This window comes from Marmota monax, unplaced genomic scaffold, assembly GCF_021218885.2.
Source record: "Marmota monax isolate L192 unplaced genomic scaffold, Marmota_monax_Labrador192_F-V1.1 WCK01_AAM20220418_F8-fsc00071, whole genome shotgun sequence".
Lineage (NCBI taxonomy): Eukaryota > Metazoa > Chordata > Mammalia > Rodentia > Sciuridae > Marmota > Marmota monax.
In genome coordinates, this window is record NW_026695217.1 from 5,372,584 (window position 1) to 5,391,408 (window position 18,825).

The 18,825-nt window shown below is 37.9% G+C and overlaps 1 protein-coding gene across 4 annotated transcripts in view; it reads right to left on the reverse strand.

Annotated features, from left to right (window-relative positions):
• Positions 1-18,825, reverse strand: part of Mtr (5-methyltetrahydrofolate-homocysteine methyltransferase) — a 100,217-nt gene that overhangs the window by 61,986 nt on the left and 19,406 nt on the right. For 2 of the 4 annotated variants that reach the window (XM_046432000.2, XM_046432001.2), the window contains 4 exons: positions 18,112-18,206; positions 4,361-4,461; positions 3,337-3,398; positions 2,040-2,107 (listed from right to left, as the gene is read on the reverse strand). In XM_046432000.2, the coding sequence (XP_046287956.1) occupies positions 2,040-2,107; positions 3,337-3,398; positions 4,361-4,461; positions 18,112-18,206 (326 nt within the window). Of the gene's footprint in view, positions 1-2,039; positions 2,108-3,336; positions 3,399-4,360; positions 4,462-9,242; positions 9,263-18,111; positions 18,207-18,825 lie in introns of those variants that run through there. The other 2 variants (XM_046432002.2, XM_058575042.1) reach the window with 2 other exon arrangements.

Consider the following 18,825-nt stretch of genomic DNA (forward strand, 5'->3'; position numbering starts at 1 on the left):
TCTATGTGCCTGCCCAGCTGGCTATGAACTGGCTGTGCTGTTTCTGTTCTCAGAGGCATGAACCTGGAGCTCCATGAGGGTTTGTAAGAAAAAAATTGTAAACTTCCTCTCCCATCTCCAAACTCACAGATGTCCTTTACTCCAGCAAACCTACACACAAAACACGTCCTTGCTGCCTAGTCAACAGTTTAACAACAACAAAAGGAAGTCTTCAGTTTTGATGAGAAGGTGTACACAGGAGTGGAGAGAATGAGGTCCTGTGGATCCATTTTTACGATACCACACACATAGCAGGGAGTGTACATACTATTAACACTTCAAATAATTACTCCTCAAAATTTGTTTAAGCTGGCCGGGTGCAGTGGTGCATACCTGTAATCCCAGCAGCTCCGGAGGCTGAGGCAAGAGGATCACAAGTTCAAAGCCAGCCTTACCAATGGCCAGGTGCTAAGCAACTCAGTGAGAGCCTGTCTCTAAATACAAAAACGAAACTAGAGATGTGGCTCAATGGTTGAGTGCCCCTGAGTTCAATCCCTGGTATGGGGGTGGGGGTGGGGCGATTTGTTTTAGCTATTGCATTCTTTAACCTTATTTGCTTCTAATGAATCATGTCTTTTTTGTTTTATTTTGTTTTGTTATTGGGGACTGAACCAAAGAGGTGCTTTACCACTAAGCTACATCCCTGTCCTTTTTATTTTTTGTTTTGAGACAGGGTCTCACTAAGTTCCTTAGGGCCTTGCTAAGAAGCCCTCACTTTACTGCCCCCTAAATTAATATGTAGATGTCTAAATAAACACATCAAATATATACAGACAGATATTAATATACAGATGTAAATATACACACATTCAGAGAGACATTTAAAACAACTCTATTTAAAGAGGAAATGAACTAAAAAACAGAAAGAAATTGTCTGTGATTCAATGATAACCCACATCAAACTACTACTGGGTTAAAAAAAATTGGGGCTATTGGTGTAGCTCAGCAGAAAAGCACATGGTTAGCATGCAGGAGGCCCTGGTTTTAATCACACACAAACACACACACACACACAAACACAAATCATATTTATTACGAGCTTATCATAGAAGTCAAACAAAGCACATAACTACTAGGCACAGTACATTATATGCATGAAAACAGACTTTACACAGTGAGATGACTGGCTCAACATATGATCATTCACCACTCCAAAGGAAAACAAACAGTGCAAACTATGTTCTATTTCACTGAAATCCAATGTGTTATATGGCATAAAATGCTAAGTAAGTAAACATACACGTGGCCTTGCTCCCATATCACTCCCTTTCTTAACACACTCACTGCCTGGAGCCAGGCGGAGGTGCTTCTCTTGAACAAGACACTTGTTGCCTTACTGCCTTGTCCTTCCATGAAGGAATCTAATGGAGATATGTACTTTCCACAAGAAATACAAGCTGCCTCTCTTTCAGCATTCAAAGACTGTTTAAGGGTATGTTTTGACATCTGGGATTGGTTCTATGATATTCTTGAGGAACACATGGGGGATAGGTAAAATAAGAATAACAAAATTTTGAAAAATCTGGCAACTATTGTATAGGCACATGGAAGCTAATTTTTTTTTATTTCTTTATTTTTATTTTAGAATTTTTTTCACAATAGTAAGGCCTAGTACTTTGCTAAAGCTGCCTTAACAATGTACCACAGACCAGGTGACTTAAACAACAGACAGTTATCTTCCCACAATTTGAAGGATAGGAGGCTCTGATCAGGGTTGGTTTATCCTGAGGCCTCTTCCCATAGCTTGAAGATGAATGTGTTTTACTTGTGTCTTCACATGGTCTTCCCTTTGCATGTGCATCTGTGTCCTCTTATTTATAAGGTCACCAACCAAACTGGATCATGAACAGACCCACTCCTTTCACCTTAAGTGACTATCAAAAAGCCCTTTCTTCAAATACAATCACATTCTGAGCTACTGAAGATAGGACTTCAATACACAAATTTGGGGTATATAAATTTAATTGAAAAAACTTAAAATATTTAAAGGTGATTATTACCTGATATGATCTGGTGTTGAACCACAGCATCCGCCAACAATATTGACCAAGCCATCCACTGCAAAGTCCTGCATTCAGGAAAAGTTTCTAAATTCTAAATTCACCAAGACCAATTAAGCATGAAAGCCTTTACTTTCTACATTCCCTGAATCACTAAGATTGTACCAAAGCAACAGCTAAACATATTTAACTTTAGATACAAAATTTTCACAATCCCTAAATATAAAAAAAAAGTGGAAAATAATTCAGGTATGATGAAATCCCTTATGCCATTTAAAGTACAATGGGAAATTTATTTGCCTCTCTATGGAAATTAAAGATTTTCTTTACACATAAGCTAAGTTGAATGAGTGCAAGCTAGATTATGCATTTTCAAATAATACATAAAATGAGTATCAGCTTTTAAATTTAATTTTTAAATTTTTAAATAAAAAATTCAGTTGCTCTGTCACACTGGCCACATTTCAACTATTCCAATAAGCACATGTGATTGTGCCTCCATACTGGACAGCATGGCCCTGGAGTTAGACCAGAGGCTGGTGCATGAAGAGCCTAGTAAGTAACATAGGAAGTTAAGAACCTGAGAAGTCGAAAGAGTGCTAGAAAGAGCACCCACACACTGAAATCGTAAGAATTGAGTCAGAAATAGTTTAATAGAAAATGTCAGTAAGCCAGGAGCTAAACAAAGAATGACAGAAAAGAGGTATGGGGGTTAGTAGATGAGTACACTAAGGTACAATAGTTTATAGTACAGTCTCATGATTCAAAGATGCCAAGGGAGACAAGAATGATGCTAGAGGAGCTGTGGTTGTAGCTCAGTGGTAGAGCACTTGTCTAGCATGTGTGAGGCATTGAGTTCAATCCTCAGCAAACATTAATTTTTTTAAAAAAAAGGTATTATGTCCATGTACAACTATTAAAAAAAAAGGGGGGGATGGTAGAGATGAGAATGGGGAACCAGGAGGACACCTACTCCACCCAGCAGTTTTAGGGACATAAGGGGAAAAATTCATTACTTGGGAAGGTTGAAGAGGAAGCAACATCTCAGAGAAGAATCAAGCCTCTATCAGTTTGGAGTGGCCTGCACTGGGACTTTTCAAAGAGTCACCAGTGCCAATCAACAATAAGGATGCTAACAGTTGGTCCTTCCCTATACCTCCACCACCTTAATTCAGAGTACTTATGCTTTCATTATTAATGCCCTAGGATTTCTCTAGAGGGAAAATCTGCTTCTAAATATTCTAAAACCAAAATTCTATCTCTTTTTTGAAAAACCAAGTTAAAGAGGACCCCTGACCTTGAGGTGCATGGCCATCATAGAAGGTGTTTCATCATAGTCACCAAAAGTGTTGGGAAGACCTGAGAAAGGACATTTCAACCATTATTGAAAACTACCCTAACAAAAGTTACAAAATTTTATATTGATAATTATATTTTGCTTACCTGTAAAAGCAAGGAACACATAATATTTACCCAGTAAACACAGATACCACACACAGAAAAAAAGGTCTAAGAATGTAGCTCAGTGGTAGAGCATCTGACTAGCATGAGCATTTTACTAGCTCTGAGTTCAATCTAGTACAACCAAAAGAAAAAGGAAAAAAAAAGTCTAAAAACCAAAAACAACCAGTCTCCTTTCAAATAAATTTTCCCAAGTTAAGACTTTATCCTCTCCTATCCAATTTCCTGTTTTATTTATTATCCTCTTCCATTTATCTTACTCTTGGTGGGAAATACAATTTATTATGCATTTTAAGATGTACATATTTGGAGACAGAAGGCTGCAAAATTATTTTTAGCCCTAAGTAGCTGAGCAGCTCTCAAAAATATTCACAGGGAAATCTGGCTAACCCAGATCAGATCACCAATATTTAACTGGATCGTTTTGAGAATTATCTACAAATGCCATTGGAATTTTTACACTCAGGAAACTCTAAGTACATCTTTTAGAGAGAAAAGAGGAAACAACAAAGACTCTTCTGCTGCTCATCCACTAAGAGTGAAGAAGAGAAGGGCTCCCTGTCCTCATTTCCGGCAATCTAGTTGGCCACGTCCACATGCAAGCACTGTCACCAAAGGCAAGGTGCTGGTAGCTTATATGACCAGGCTCACTCCCCAAAGTTCTGTCCTACTGTGAGGCTTCAGGCTGGGCCAAACTCTTCCTTCAGATCGTGAGGGAAACACTGGTCTAGACCCAAATACTATTCATTTGGAAAATAAATCTCTATTGCGCAGCAACTCTATACCAAGACCTATGAAACAACCTCTTCTAATAATATCTACCATGCCTGTGTACATGGATCTCCCTTTGAAAAACACACCTGCATTGGGATAACAGAGAACATACGCTGTCGTACATTTTCCAATCGTTTCAATAAAAGGTCTCATTTCAGCTGCACCCAGAGCACAATTTAATCCAATGCTGAAAAACAAAAAGAAGATATTAAAAGCATCATCTTTCATTCAGTGTATTTATACATATAAAAGTTATGATAAAGAAGAATAAACCAAGCGGACAATAAATCTCCAAATTCAAAGCACTTTATTCAGCTACAAAGCCATCTCACTGAGGTTCCATGCAGCATGGAATACTTTTGCCCATAACTCCACCTTCAGATATTTACAGTTAAAGTACCCTGTCTACGGATATGACTCCTTAAATTAGTTTACAGAATGTCTAGTGGCATACTATGGGACAGAAATGCCAGAAAAGTACCATTACTAATAAAAATGCAACCTCAAAATAATACTGAAGGAAGGATAAAACGTACATCTTATAGGTAGGAGAAACATGAAATGGGAGGAAAAAAACTACCCCATCCTAGAACTCCAGAAAAGCAGAACTTAGTCCCTGCTTCACAAGTAGAGTCCCTGCTACCCTAGAGTCAGGCCCCTGTGGCCTTCTGGAATTCAGATAACAACTATGAAGCTATTGGACCATGTGATATTTTGTTTTCATATTTTGCCTTTTTTCTTTGTTATGATTCCTAAGTACAATGTGGTACACTTGGTTGGATCCTAGAATAGAAAAAGGATATTAGTAAAAAAAAAAAATCTTTAAATCCAAATAAAGTTTGGAGTTTGGTTAATAAATAGTACGAAACTCTTATTAGTTTTCACAAAGTATCTTAGTTATGTAAGATGCTAATATTAGGGAAAACCAGATGAAGACTATACTAGAATTCCCCCTATTCTATCTTTTCTATAAGTCTGAAATTATTTCAATATAAAAAAAAACCCTTACTTAACAATACTCAGGGGAAAGAAAAAAAAAAAAAACCCATCGGCTAACTAACAATATAAGGGAACTTAATATAGAATATCCATTTTAAAAGCTCCAAATAACATCTGGTTAATGATGAGAATACAGAAGATGTTGCCCCCTAAGATCAAGAACAATGCTATGGGCTGGCATTGTAGCGCAGTGGAAAAGCAATTGCCTAGCATGTGTGAGGCACTCTCAGCACCACATAAAAATAAATAAATATCCGCTCACAGCTAAAAAAAAATTAAAAAAAAAAGAACAATGCTATAATGTCCACTTTCATCTCCTAGTCATCTTTGTACTGGGAACCCTAATACAATAAAAGAAGCAAAATAGAAGATATACAGAATGACAGACTGGAAAAGAAGAAGTAAAATTGTCTTTGTTCACAGACTGTATAACTGTTTTTGTAGAATTTCCCAATCACTAAAAATTCCTATAACTGATAAGCAAATACACTAATGCTACAAAATAGAAAGTATACCAAAATCAATTGTTTACCTATATACCAACAATGAGCAACTATAATTTGAAATAAAAAACAAAACCATTCACATCAGCACCAAAATAAATTAAATACTTAGGTATATATCTAATAAAATACATATAACATCTCAAAGAGGAAAACTGTAAAATTTTAGTGAAGGAAATAAAACAGATTAAAATCAATGGAAAATATACATTTATGGAGCTGGGATATATAGCTCAGTGGTAGAGCACTTGCCTAGGATGCCTGAGGCCCTGGGTTCAATCCCCAGCATTAAAAAAAAAAAAAGATACTACATATATAAATAAGAAGATTCAACATTGTGAAGATGTCAATTCTCTCAACTTGATCTATATTTACACTATCCCATTCAAAAATCCCGGCAAGTTATTTTATGGATATCAACGAACTGATTCTAATTTATACACAGAGGCAAAAGACCCAGCCCAAAAGCTGAAGGATAACAGCAGAGACCTTACACTACCTGTCTTCAAAACTGACTAAAAAGCCTAAGTAATCAGGACAGGGTGGTGTTGGTGAAAGAAAAGACAAAGAGGTCAATGGAACAGACTAGAACGCCTAGAAATAATCTCATACAAAAAGTATCAACTGATCTTTTTAAAATTTTTTTTAGTTGTTGATAGACCTCTATTTTATTCATTTATTATTTATATGTGGTGCTGAGATTTAAACCCAGTGCCTCAACATGCTACACAAGTACTCTGTTACTGAGCCACAACCCCAGCCCTCAACCGATCTTTGACAAAGGAGCAAAGGCAACACAAAAAAGAAATCAGTCTTTTCAAGAAGTGGAGCTGGAACAACTGAACATCCATTTTTTAAAAAACTGAATCTTGGACTGGGACTGGGGCTCAGCAGCAGTGCACTTGCCTGGCATATGTGAAGCACTGGGTTCATTTCACAGCACTACATGTAAATAAATAAAATAAAGTTCTATCAACAATTAAAAAAATAAAAAATACTGAATCTTGCCAGGCACCATGGCACACATCTGAATTTTCACAACTCAGGATGCTGAGGCAGGAGTATCACAAATTTGAACCCAGACTGGCTTAACAAGACCCTCAGCAACATAGTGAGACCTTGTTTCAAAACTGAAAGAAGAAAAAAGGGGGCGCTGGGGACATTGCTTAGTGGTTAAGTACCCTAGGTTCAATCCCTGGTACAAAAAAAAAAAGAATTCTGGAAGATAATAACAGAGAAAATCTAGGTGATCATGGGTTTGGCAAAGAGTATTCAGATAAAACATCAAAAGCAGAATACATAACAGAAAAAAAACTTTAAGTTGAACTTCCCTAAAATTAAAAACTGCTCAGTAGTTAGAAGACCCTATGTTAAGAGCATGAAAAGATGGCCATGTGTGGTGGCACATACCTGTAATGCCAGCAACTCGGGAGGCAGAGGTAGAAAGAACTGCAAGTTCAAGACCAGTTTCAGCAACTTAGCAAGAACTTGACCCAAAATCAAAAGTAAAAAGAATGGGATGTAACTCAGTGGTACAGTACCCCTGGATTCAATTCCCAGTACCACAAAAGAAAAAACAAAAAAAAAGGTGGGGGGTTGTGGCTTAGTGGTAGAGCGCTCACCTAGCACAAGTAAGGCACTAGGTTTGATCCTCAGCACCACATAAAAATAAAAAAAAAAATAAAGGCATTGTGTCCACCTACAACTACCAAAAAAAAAAAAAAAGGTATTAAGGACTGGTATTCAAAATACATAAAGAACTTTTGAAACATTAAAAAAAAATCTGAATCCAAAACTGCACAAAAAATCAAACCAACAACTCACCAAGGAAAACAAAGATGGAAAATAAGCACATAATGTTGCTCCACATCCTATGTAATTAGGGATTGAAAATTAAAATGAAATACCACTATACACCTATTAGAATGACTAAAATCCAGAAGAGTAACAACAAATGCTGGTAAGGATGTAGAGCAACAGTAACTCTCACTCAGTGCTGGTGGGAATTCACAAAAGTACAGCCATGCTGGGCCTGATGGCACCCACCTGGAATCCCCGCTACTTGAGAAGCTGAGGCAAGAGAATCACAAGTTTAAGGTCAGCCTTGTCAACTTAGTGAGAGCTTATGTTAAAAAAAAAAAAAAAAAAAAAGGTTGTGGATCTAGCTGGGTGCTACAGTACCCCTGGGTTCAATTCCCAGTACTACCAAAAACCAAACAAACAAAAAATGGTTTCAGTTTCTTACAAAACTAAACATGACCTAGCAATCATGTTCCTTGCTATTTATCCAAATGAACTGAAAACTTAATATCTACACAAAAACCTGCAAATTAATATTCACAGCAGCTTTGTTCACTTTTAACCGAAACTTGGAAGCAACCAAGAAGCCCTTCACTGCAAATAAAACCACACATTTAGTAACAGAATATTACTCAGCACTAAAAAGCAATGAAAATACATGGGGGAAGCTCAAATACACATTGCTGAGTGAAAAGAGCCAATCCAAAGAGCTTATATACTATATGATTACAATTATATTCCATTCCAAAAAAGACAAAACTATAGGACAATCAGAAGACTAGCTGCCAACAGATAAGAAAAAGGGATAAATTACACAAAGCTCAGGAGATTTTTAGTGAATGAAACTAGTCTATATGATACTGTAACGGTAAACATACATTTCAAGATTCATGGCATGAGGCTGAGTTTGAGGCTCAGAGGTAGAATGCTCGCTCGCCTACCATGCATGAGGCACTGGGTTCAATCCTCAGCACCACATAAAAATGAAAAAATAAAAATATTGTATCCACCTAAAAAAACTAAAAAAATAATATTAAAAAAAAAAAAGGTTCATAGCATGTAGGGGGATCCAAGATGGCAGACTGGAGAGAGGGTGCATTTCTTGTCGCTCCATGATGAGAGATTCAAGCAGAGGAAATACAACTTCTCTACAAGGCAGCCTTCGCTGCCCACTGATCCCCTGCTGTTTACCCCACATTCGTCTGCGGCAATCATCCACCAACTACCAGCATATCGCCACCCTTCTAAGCATAGATCTCTTGCTGACTGCTGCCTATCGTCCACCATTTGCCCATTTGCCCACCTCTGGCCTGCCCATTGCCCAACCTCCAACAATCCACCCGCGGATCACCCGCCTTTAGCCTGCAGACTGCCCGTTGCCTACTGCAGCCTGGAAATGTACTGTCAGAGTAGCAACAAGTTTGCTTTGGCATGGCCACCACCATCTTGAGATGCCAGTCAGGGCCTGCAGGTTTGCAACTGCCACCACCACCATCTCAGGGCATGGCCGCCTCAGTCTGTAGACACCAGCCAGGGCCTGGGGATATACTGTGGGGTATCTGCAAGTCTGGTTGCACCTGACCCTCAAACAACATAGTGAGACCCTGTTTCAAAACTGAAAGAAGAAAAAAGGGGGCGCTTGGGACATTGCTCAGTGGTTAAGTACCCTAGGTTCTTAATGGGTATGCTAGTGGCCACCATCTGGCTGCCTCTTTGCAGGGTCACTCCTTTGTGTGAGCACATCCCTGGTGGTCTCTCTGCAAGATGAAACGTCATTAAGATCTTGAGACTGCAGCAAGGCAGAGCCTGGGGAAGCCGAAGCCCAGCTCCATCAGATTGCAGCTGAGTTTGTGTGGGCCAGTCTGGGTCTAGCAAGCCTGTGGAACACCATAGACTAGGGAAAGTTCCCCGGGGAAACTCAGAGTGAAGAAACTGGAGAAAACGGGGCTGTCTCCAGCTTAGTGAGTCCTGAAGTGCACAGGGATGGAAGGGGCCTGCTACAATGGGTGGGAAGACTGGAAGAGGGTGTGAAGGCATCTTGCCATCAGCTCACCCCACCCAACCTGCCACCCAACCACTCCAGCACCCACTGGACTAGAGTTACCATCAAACTTCTGACAACCCCACTTATCAGCAGAGAAGGGAAGCTGAGAAAATCTGTGAAAGCCAATGGAAGCTATCATTCAATTTCCCACTGAGACTTTCCTTTTTTTGGGGGGTCTTTTGCCCGCTCTCTCACATTTCTACCATTTTTGAATTCTAATATTTTTTGTGCATCAATTTACTGAGGAATGGGATGTCTGAATAGTACATTACAATTTTGTTGTATATACTTAAATTTTTACCTTCTTTTTTTTAAATCTGTATATATTTTTTCTCTCACCTGTCTGTCTCCCTGGATTCTCTCTCTCACTTCTCTATTACTAACAGCCAACCTCTATGAATTCCTCCCTCACTTTTTCTATGAAATTTTCCCTCTATCTTCTCTCCTTCTCCCTCATAAACATCATATCTTGTGTTCCCTCACTGTCCATCATTAGAAATGGTAAAGCCTTTTAGCAAACTGTTTATATTGTAGACAATAACTAAACACATCATTTCTTTTTATTGCAACAAAAATGTAGACGCCTTAATAAGAGCTAATTTGGTTTAAAGATATATATTGTTTGCATTTGGTGCTATTAATATTGGCTCCCCTTTAAAGGTGGGGTACTGGAAGACTCAGGGACACTATAGACTACAGGGTACAAACTGTACTGCCTCAGATCCATCTGCTAAATGGGAAGACACACAAACAACATGAAAAAACAAGGGAACAAAGCGCCTCAAACAAACCAACATGTTCCGACAACAGAATCCATAAACAAAACAGTAGAAGAAATGTCAGAGAAGAAGTTTAGAGGATACATAGTTAGGCTGATCTTCAAAATAAAGAATGGAATCAGAGACAAAATACAGGAAATGAAAGATCACTTCAATAAACAGGCAGAGATTATAAAAAGGAATCAAGCAGAAATCCTCCAAATGAAGGAAACAAAAAACTAAATTAAAATTCAATGGAAAGTATCACCAACAGACCAGACCACTTAGAAGACAGAACCTCAACCAATGAAGACAAAATATATGCTCTTGAAAATAAAGTCAACCACACAGAGAAGATGGTAAGAAACCATGAACAGAACTTCCAAGAAATATGGGATAACATGAAAAAATCAAATTTAAGATTTATTGGAATAGATGAAGGCATGAAGATACAAACCAAAGGAATGCACAATCTTTTTAAGACACAATATCAGAAAATTTCCAAATCTAAAGAATGAAATTTGCAACAAACCCACACCATGGCACATTACATACAGAATAAGGATAGAATTGTAAAGGCTGCAAGAGAAAAAAAATCAAATTACAAGTAGGGGGAAACCAATTCAAATTTCAGCTGATTTCTCAACCCAGACCCTCAATACCAGGGATAACATATATCAAGCTCTAAAAGAAATGGATGCCAACTAGGAATTTTATATCTAGCAAAATTAAGCTTCAGATTTGTATGAAATAAAAACCTTCCATGATAAACAAAAGTTAAAACAATACACAACTAGAAAACCTGCACTACAGAACATTCTCAGCAAAATATTCCATGAGGAAGAAATGAAAACCAGCAAAAGGAAGAGCTACATTAAAAGAAAGGTTGATAAAGGAGAAACTAAGTCAAGCTAAAAAACAAAAATAAACCAAAATGAACAGGAATACAAATCATATCTCAATAATAACCCTGAATGTTAATGGCCTAAACTCAAAAATCAAAAGACATAGAATAGCAGATTGGATTAAAAAACAAGACCCCAATGCTGTCTTCAAGAAATTCACCTCCTAGGAAAAGAAATCCACAGACTGAAAGTGAAAGGATAGGAAAAAAACTTATCACTCACATGGACTACATAAACAAGCAGGGGTTTCCATCCTCATATCAGAGTGGAATTCAAAACAAAGTTAGTCAGAATGGATAAAGAAGGACATTTCATACTACTTAAGAAAATCATACATCAACAAGATGTAACAGCTATAAATATTTATGCCTCAAACAATGGAACATCTATGTACAGCAAACAAACCCTTCTCAATTTCAAGAATCAAATAGACCACAACACAATAATACTGGGTGACTTTAACACACCTCTCCACTGGATAGATCTTCCAAACAAAAACTAAACAAAGAAACTATACAGCTAAATAGTACAATGCTTTAGACTTAATGGACATATATGTAGGGCATGACTTGCTGCCGGCTTCCTGGTCTTGGGGCAGCACATGTGGCTGGGATGGCTCCTGACGATCAGCCAGGAGGCGGTGCTGTGGGTGGTGATGAAAAAGGCGGACCACCTCCAGGATAGGTCCAGGACTCTTCTGCCCTCATAGACAGCTCGTGCCTTCCCTTACTGACTATGGGATGGGTGTACACGTGAACTCACTCCACCCCTCTGACCTTTATCCTGATTGGCTCCTGTGCAGTACATAAGTTGTGTGTACTTCCTCAATAAACGAGATCCTGCTTTGACTCCTCTCCCTGGCACATCTGATTGTCCTCCAGCGAGGGAGGGCTGGGTGCCGGCTGCCAGTTGAGCTTTACCTCTCTTGGCTCATCTTGGTTGAGGCATGCTTTCCCCGCTTTTCCTGGTGGTCGGGAGAAGGCGGGGGGGGGGGGGGGGGGGGGGGGGGGGGCGGGGGGGGCGGGGGCTAAAAACCACAACACATATATAGAGTCTTTCATCCACCATTGAGTGAATACACCTTCTCAGCAGTGCACAGATGCTTCTCTAAAAGAGACCATATGTTGTGCCACAAAGCAACTCTCAGAAAATACAGAAAAATAGAGATACTACCCCGCATTCTATCAGATGATAATGGAATAAAATAAAAAAGTAGAAGCTACTCCAACATCTGGAGACTAAATGATGTGCTATTGAATGATGCATGGATAACAGAAGACACCAGGGAGAAGATAAAAAAGTTCTTAGAGATAAATGAAACACCAATACAACATTATCAAAATCTCTGTGACGCTATGAAGGCAGTGCTAAAAGGAAAGTTCATTGCATTGAGCTCATTCTTTAAAAGAATAAAAAGTCTACAAATAAATGACCTAATGTTACATCTCAAAGCCCTAGAGAAAAAAGAATAAAACAACACCAAAAGAAGAAGACAGGAAATAATAGAGCTGAAATCAATGAAACTGAAACAAAAGAAACTGAAAAAAATTGACAAAACAAAAAATTCTTTGAAAAAAAACAAATAAAATTGATAAACCCTTAGCCATGCTAACAAAGAGGAGAGAGAAAAACTCAAATTACTAAAATTCATGATGAAAAAGGAAATATCACAATGGGCACTATTGAAATACAGAAGATAATTAGAAACTATTTTGAAAATTTATACTCCAGTAAAACAGAAAACTTAAAAACACTGATAAATTTCTGGAGACAAATGATCTACCCAAACTCAATCAGGAAGACATACACAATTCAAACATATCAATTTCAAACAATTAAATAAAAGATGCCATCAAAAGCTTACCAACAAAGAAAAGCCCAGTACCAAACAGATTCTTAGCTGAGTTCTACAAGACCATCAAAGAAGAACTAATACCAATACTCTTCAAATTAGTGAGGGAAACCTTCTAAACTCATTCTATGAGGCTAGTATCACCCTGATAACAAAACCAGACAAAGATACATCAAGGAAAGAAAACTTCAGACCAATGTCCATGATAAACATAGAAGCAAAAATTCTCAATAAAATTCTGGAAAATCACATACAAAAATATATTAAAAAGATAGTGCAGGCTGGGGTTGCAACTCAGTAGAAAAGCACTTGCCTAGCATGTGTGAGGCAAAGGGTTCGATTCTCAGCATCATGTATAAATAAATAAAATAAAGGCCCATTGACAACTAATAAAATATTTTTTAAAAATGTGCACCATAATCAAGTGGGGTTCATCCCAGAGATGCAAGGTTGGTTTAACATACAGGAATCAATAAACATAATACATCACATCAAAAGACTTAAAGACAAGAATCATATGATTATCTCAATAGATGCAGAGAAAGAATTTGACAAAATACAGCACCTCTTCATGTGCAAACACTAGAAAAACTAGGGATAGTAGGAACACACCTCAACATTGTAAAAGCTATCTATGCTAAACCCAAGGCCAACACCATTCTAAATGGAGAAAACTGAAAGCATTCCCTGTAAAAACTGGAAAAAGACAGGGATGCCCTCTTTCACCACTTCCATTCAACACAGTCCTGGAAACTCTAGCCAAAGCAATCAGGCAGACAAAAGAAATTAAAGGGATACAAATAGGAAAAGAAAAACTCAAACTATCACTATTTGCTAACAATAGGATTCTATATTTAGAAGATTCCAAAAATTTCACCAGAAAACTCTAGGACTAATAAATGAACTCAGGAAAGTAGCAGGAATAAAAATCAATACCCATAAAATCAAATGCATTTCTATACATAAGTGATAATCCACCACAAAAGAAATTTAAAAAACTATCCCATTCACAATAGCCTCAAAAAAATAAAATACTTGGGAGTCAATCTAAGAAGAGAGGTGAAAGACCTCTACAGTGAACTACAGAACACTAAAGAAAGAAATTGAAGAAGATCTTAGAAGATAAAAGATCTCCCATGGGGCTGGGGTTGTGGCTCAGCAGTAGAGTGCTCACCTAGCAGGTGTAAGGCACTGAGTTTGATCCTCAACACCACATAAAAATAAATAAAGGTATTGTGTCCAATTACAACTAAAAACAAAAACAAAAAAATCTCCCATGCTCTTGAATAGGCAGAATTAATATTGTCAAAATGGCCATACTACCAAAACTGATATACAGATTTAATGCAATTCCTATTAAAATCCCAATGATATTCTTCATAGAACTAGAAAAAGCAATCATGAAATTCATTTGGAAAAATAAGAGGCCCAGAATAGACAAAGCAATCCTCAGTAAGAACAGTGAAGCAGGAGGCATCACAATACCAGACCTTAAACTATACTACAGAGCCACAGTAACAAAAACAGCATGGTATTGGCAACAAAATAGACATGTAGACCAATGGTACAAAATAGAATGCCCAGAGACAAACCCTGTGAATACAATTATCTCATACTAGACAAAGGCACCAAAAGCATACATTAGAGAAAAGATAGTCTATACAACAAATGGTGCTGGGAAAACGGAAATCCACAGGTAGCAAATGAAATTAATCCTCTATCTCTCACCCTGCACAAAAATCAACTCAAAGTGAATAAAAAACACTAGAACAGAGACCTTATGCCTAACAGAAGAAAAAGTAGGACAAAGTCTTCATCATGTTGGCTTCACACCTTACTTCCTTAACAGGACTCTTACAGTGCAAAAAGTAAAATTAAGAATCAATAAATGGGACTGATTCCAACTAAAAAGTTTCTTCTCAGCAAAGGAAACAATCAATAATGTGAAAACAGAGCCTAAAGAATGAGAAAAAAATCTTTACCACACGCACCTCAGATAGAGCACTAATCTCCTGGAAATATAAGGGACACAGAACTCAAAAAATTTAACACCAAAAAACACCCCAAATAACCTGATCAATAAATGGGCAAAAGAACTAACTGAACAGACGCTTCACAGAAGAAGAAATATGATAGGTCAACAAATACATGGAAGAATGTTCATCATCTCTAGCAATTAGAGAAATGCAAATCAAAACTACTCTAAGATCTCATCTCACTCCAGCTGGAATGGCAATTATCAAGAATACAAGGAATAATAACTGATGGCAAGGATGTGAGGAAAAAGGTACACTCATACATTGCTGGTGAGACTGCAAATTGGTGCAAACATTGTAGAAAGCAGTGTGGAGATTCCTCATAAAACTTGGAATGGAACCACCCTTTGACCTAGCTGTCCCACTCCTCGGTTTATACCCAAAGACTTAAAAATCAGCATACTACAATGACACAGCCACATCAATGTTTATAGCAGCCTAATTCACAATAGCTAAACTATGGAAACAACCTAGATGCCCTTCAACATATGAATGGATAAAGAAAATGTGATACATATTGGAATATTACTCAGCCTTAAAGAATAAAATTATGGCATTTGCAGGTACATGATGGAACTAGAGAACATCATGCTAAGTGAAATAAGCCAATCCCCAAAAAAACCAAAGGCCAAATGTTTTGTCTGATAAGAGGATACTTATCCATAGTGGGGAAGAATGAAGGAACTTTAAATTGTGTGGAGGAGAGGGGTGGGGCCTTTTCCCATCCTACAGGGATAGGAAAAACATACAATGAGACAGACATTATTATCCTATAAACATGTATGATTACACTACTGGAGTAACTCTGCACCATGTACAGCCAGAGGAATGAGAAGTTGCGCTCCATTTGGGTACAATGTGTCAAAATGCATTCTACTGTCATATATAACTAATTAGAACAAATCAAAAAAAAAAAAAAATAGAAGGGAGATCAGTAGAATAGGAGGGGATAAGGGGTGGGAGGGGAGAGAAAAGGGAGATCCTGGGGAGTGAAACTGATCCAATTATATTGTTTTGTTGTGTGTATGTATGAACCTAACAAATCCCACTGTTATGTATAATTATAATCCACCAAAAAAAGGGGGGGGAAATGAATATTCCCAGAAAAAAAATGAAAACAAAAACAAAAACATTCATAGCATGTAAACACCAAGAATGAACTCTAATATAGACTATGGCCTTCAGTTAATATCTTGATATTGGTTCATATCTTAACATACCATACTGTACCAAGGCAAGATATTAATAACAGAACACTGGGGGTTTTCAAGAGCCAGGGAGGGAGTGTATGAGGGCTTTCTGTACTTTTCTGCTCAAATTTTCAATTGCTAGGTCCAGCCAGGCATGAAGGTACACACCTATAATCTCAGTGACTCAGAAGGTTGAAGCAAAAGGATCACAAGTTGGAAGCCAGCATGAGCAACTTAGTGAGACCATGTCTCAAAAAATTAAAAAAACAAAAAGGACTGGGGGTTAAGCTTAATGGTAGAGCATCCCTGAGTTCAATCCCAGTCCAAAAAAAAAAAAAAAAAAAATGCTAAGTTCCATGCATGACTAACAACCCTTGAACAGACCTATTTAGTCTAGGTGTTTTACCAGTCCCATTTGGCAATTTAACATTTTCTTTCATCTTACAATTCTATCACCTGGATTCAACACCATGTAAAAAGCAAAATGTGTGTGTGTGTGTGTGTGTACACATATATATTTAAGCACTGTTATCATTAAAATGTATGTTTGACTTTTTCCCAAACTTAATTCCAAACCTAACTTTTTTTTTTTTTTTTTGGTACCAGGAATTGAACCCAAGGCCTTATGCATGCTAGACAAATGCTCTACAACTGAACTAAATCCCTAGCCCTTTTTATATTTTATTTTGAGATAGGATCTTGCTAAATTTCCCAGGCTGGGCTTGAACTTGTGATCTTCTTGTCCTGGCCTTCCAAGAAGCTGGGATTACAGGCAGATGCCACTGCATCCAGCACAAATTTGTCTATTCAAGAGTTAGTTCTTCATCTGTTGAATGATGGGAATAATTCCATCAACTCAGAAACTCAAGTTTTCAGAGTTATGTTGAAATTCAAATGAAACATCATATATAGAATCATTTTGTAAACTATACATCTACAAAACTGACATGAACTCATTCTGATGTATCTATCTTGCCCCTCTGTGCTTAGCAAACTCTAATTCACATTTTCCAACATAGCTCAAATAACACCTTCTCTACAGAGCCATCTCTCTATGTATAGCAAGATTTTCTTCACATTTTTGTACAGTGTTTTGTATTTTATCTTTCAACTTACAAAATTTACTTCTCCAAGTGCGGATTATTTCACAAATGCCAATATTCAAGGCACAAAGAAGGATTTCAATAAGTGCTGTATTGGTAATACAGGGTTCTGTCTGCTTGTTCTTTGTTAATAGGTAGTTTGTGATAACCATGAGTCAGTGACTAATAGTTCCTTACATATGGACTTTTTCACATTGAAGGCTGCCTTCTAAATACCCCTTCAGTCTATAACATTGATAAAAGATAAAAATCTGAGCTTCCCACCTTACTCCAAGTTAGGATTCTTCTGACTGCCCCATAAATACGGAGGAGATATTACCCTTAAATTTGCAAAGCATTGCCCCAAAAATGTAACTGACTGATAAAAGTGTACCTAGCCAAGCACAGTCTTAACTACAAGGGGGCACCTACAGATGAAAAGGCATTTGGCTGCCTAGAGGTAGGACAGCTTTCCCAGTCCCTCAAGTGACCCATTTTGGCAGTTCTGAAGCCCTTGAGAAAAAGTCTGAAAGTATCTAAGGAGAGTCAACACATCACAGAAGTAGTACAAGGGAATTATGGGGAAGTAATTCCCACCCAGGTCATATGTGTAACTATTAGAAAAGATCTGCCAAAGAAGAAAGGAGTCAAGGAAGGGAGTCACTCACCAGAGTGGGTCTACATGAGTCACACTGATGACAAATGCCTCTCCGGTCTGTCCAGAAAGAGTCCGCCCACTTTTATCAACAATTGTCCCTGAAATCTGAATTAACAAAGGAAACAAAGTCAACAATATAGATTCAGGTAAAGAATATAATCCCCAAAATAAAATAAAATGAATAGACCAGTATTCCTTATTCTTTTACAAGGAAGAGAAATGTGAAACTCAAATTCAGCACTTTCCAAAAGGATCAGAACGGATATATGCCAAGTGACCAGGGGAGGAGGCAGAAAGCCACAGAAACAGAAAAGGGAAAGTCAATGAGGCAAAAATCAATGCCCCAACAGCAGAAGTCGTCACATATCCACCTGGGTGTGGTGGCACATGATGTTAATTCCAGTTGCTTGGGAGGTTGAGGCAGGATTAAAAGTTCAAGACCAGTCTGGGCAAGTCCGTGAGACCCTGTCTAAAAAATTTTTTAAAAAGGGTGGGGAGTGGGGTTGGGGATTTAGCTCAGCACCAGAGTGCTTCCCTAGCATGCACAACGCCCTGAGTTCAGTCCTAGGCCTGAAAAAAAAAAAAGCAGGGCTGGGAATACAGTTCAGTGGCAAAGTATTTGCTTAGCACTTGTGGGGCTCTCAGTTTAATCCCCAATATTAGGAAAAAAAGAAAAAATATATATCACACATCCATGTCAGTCCCATTGGAGGAGTTTCCCCAG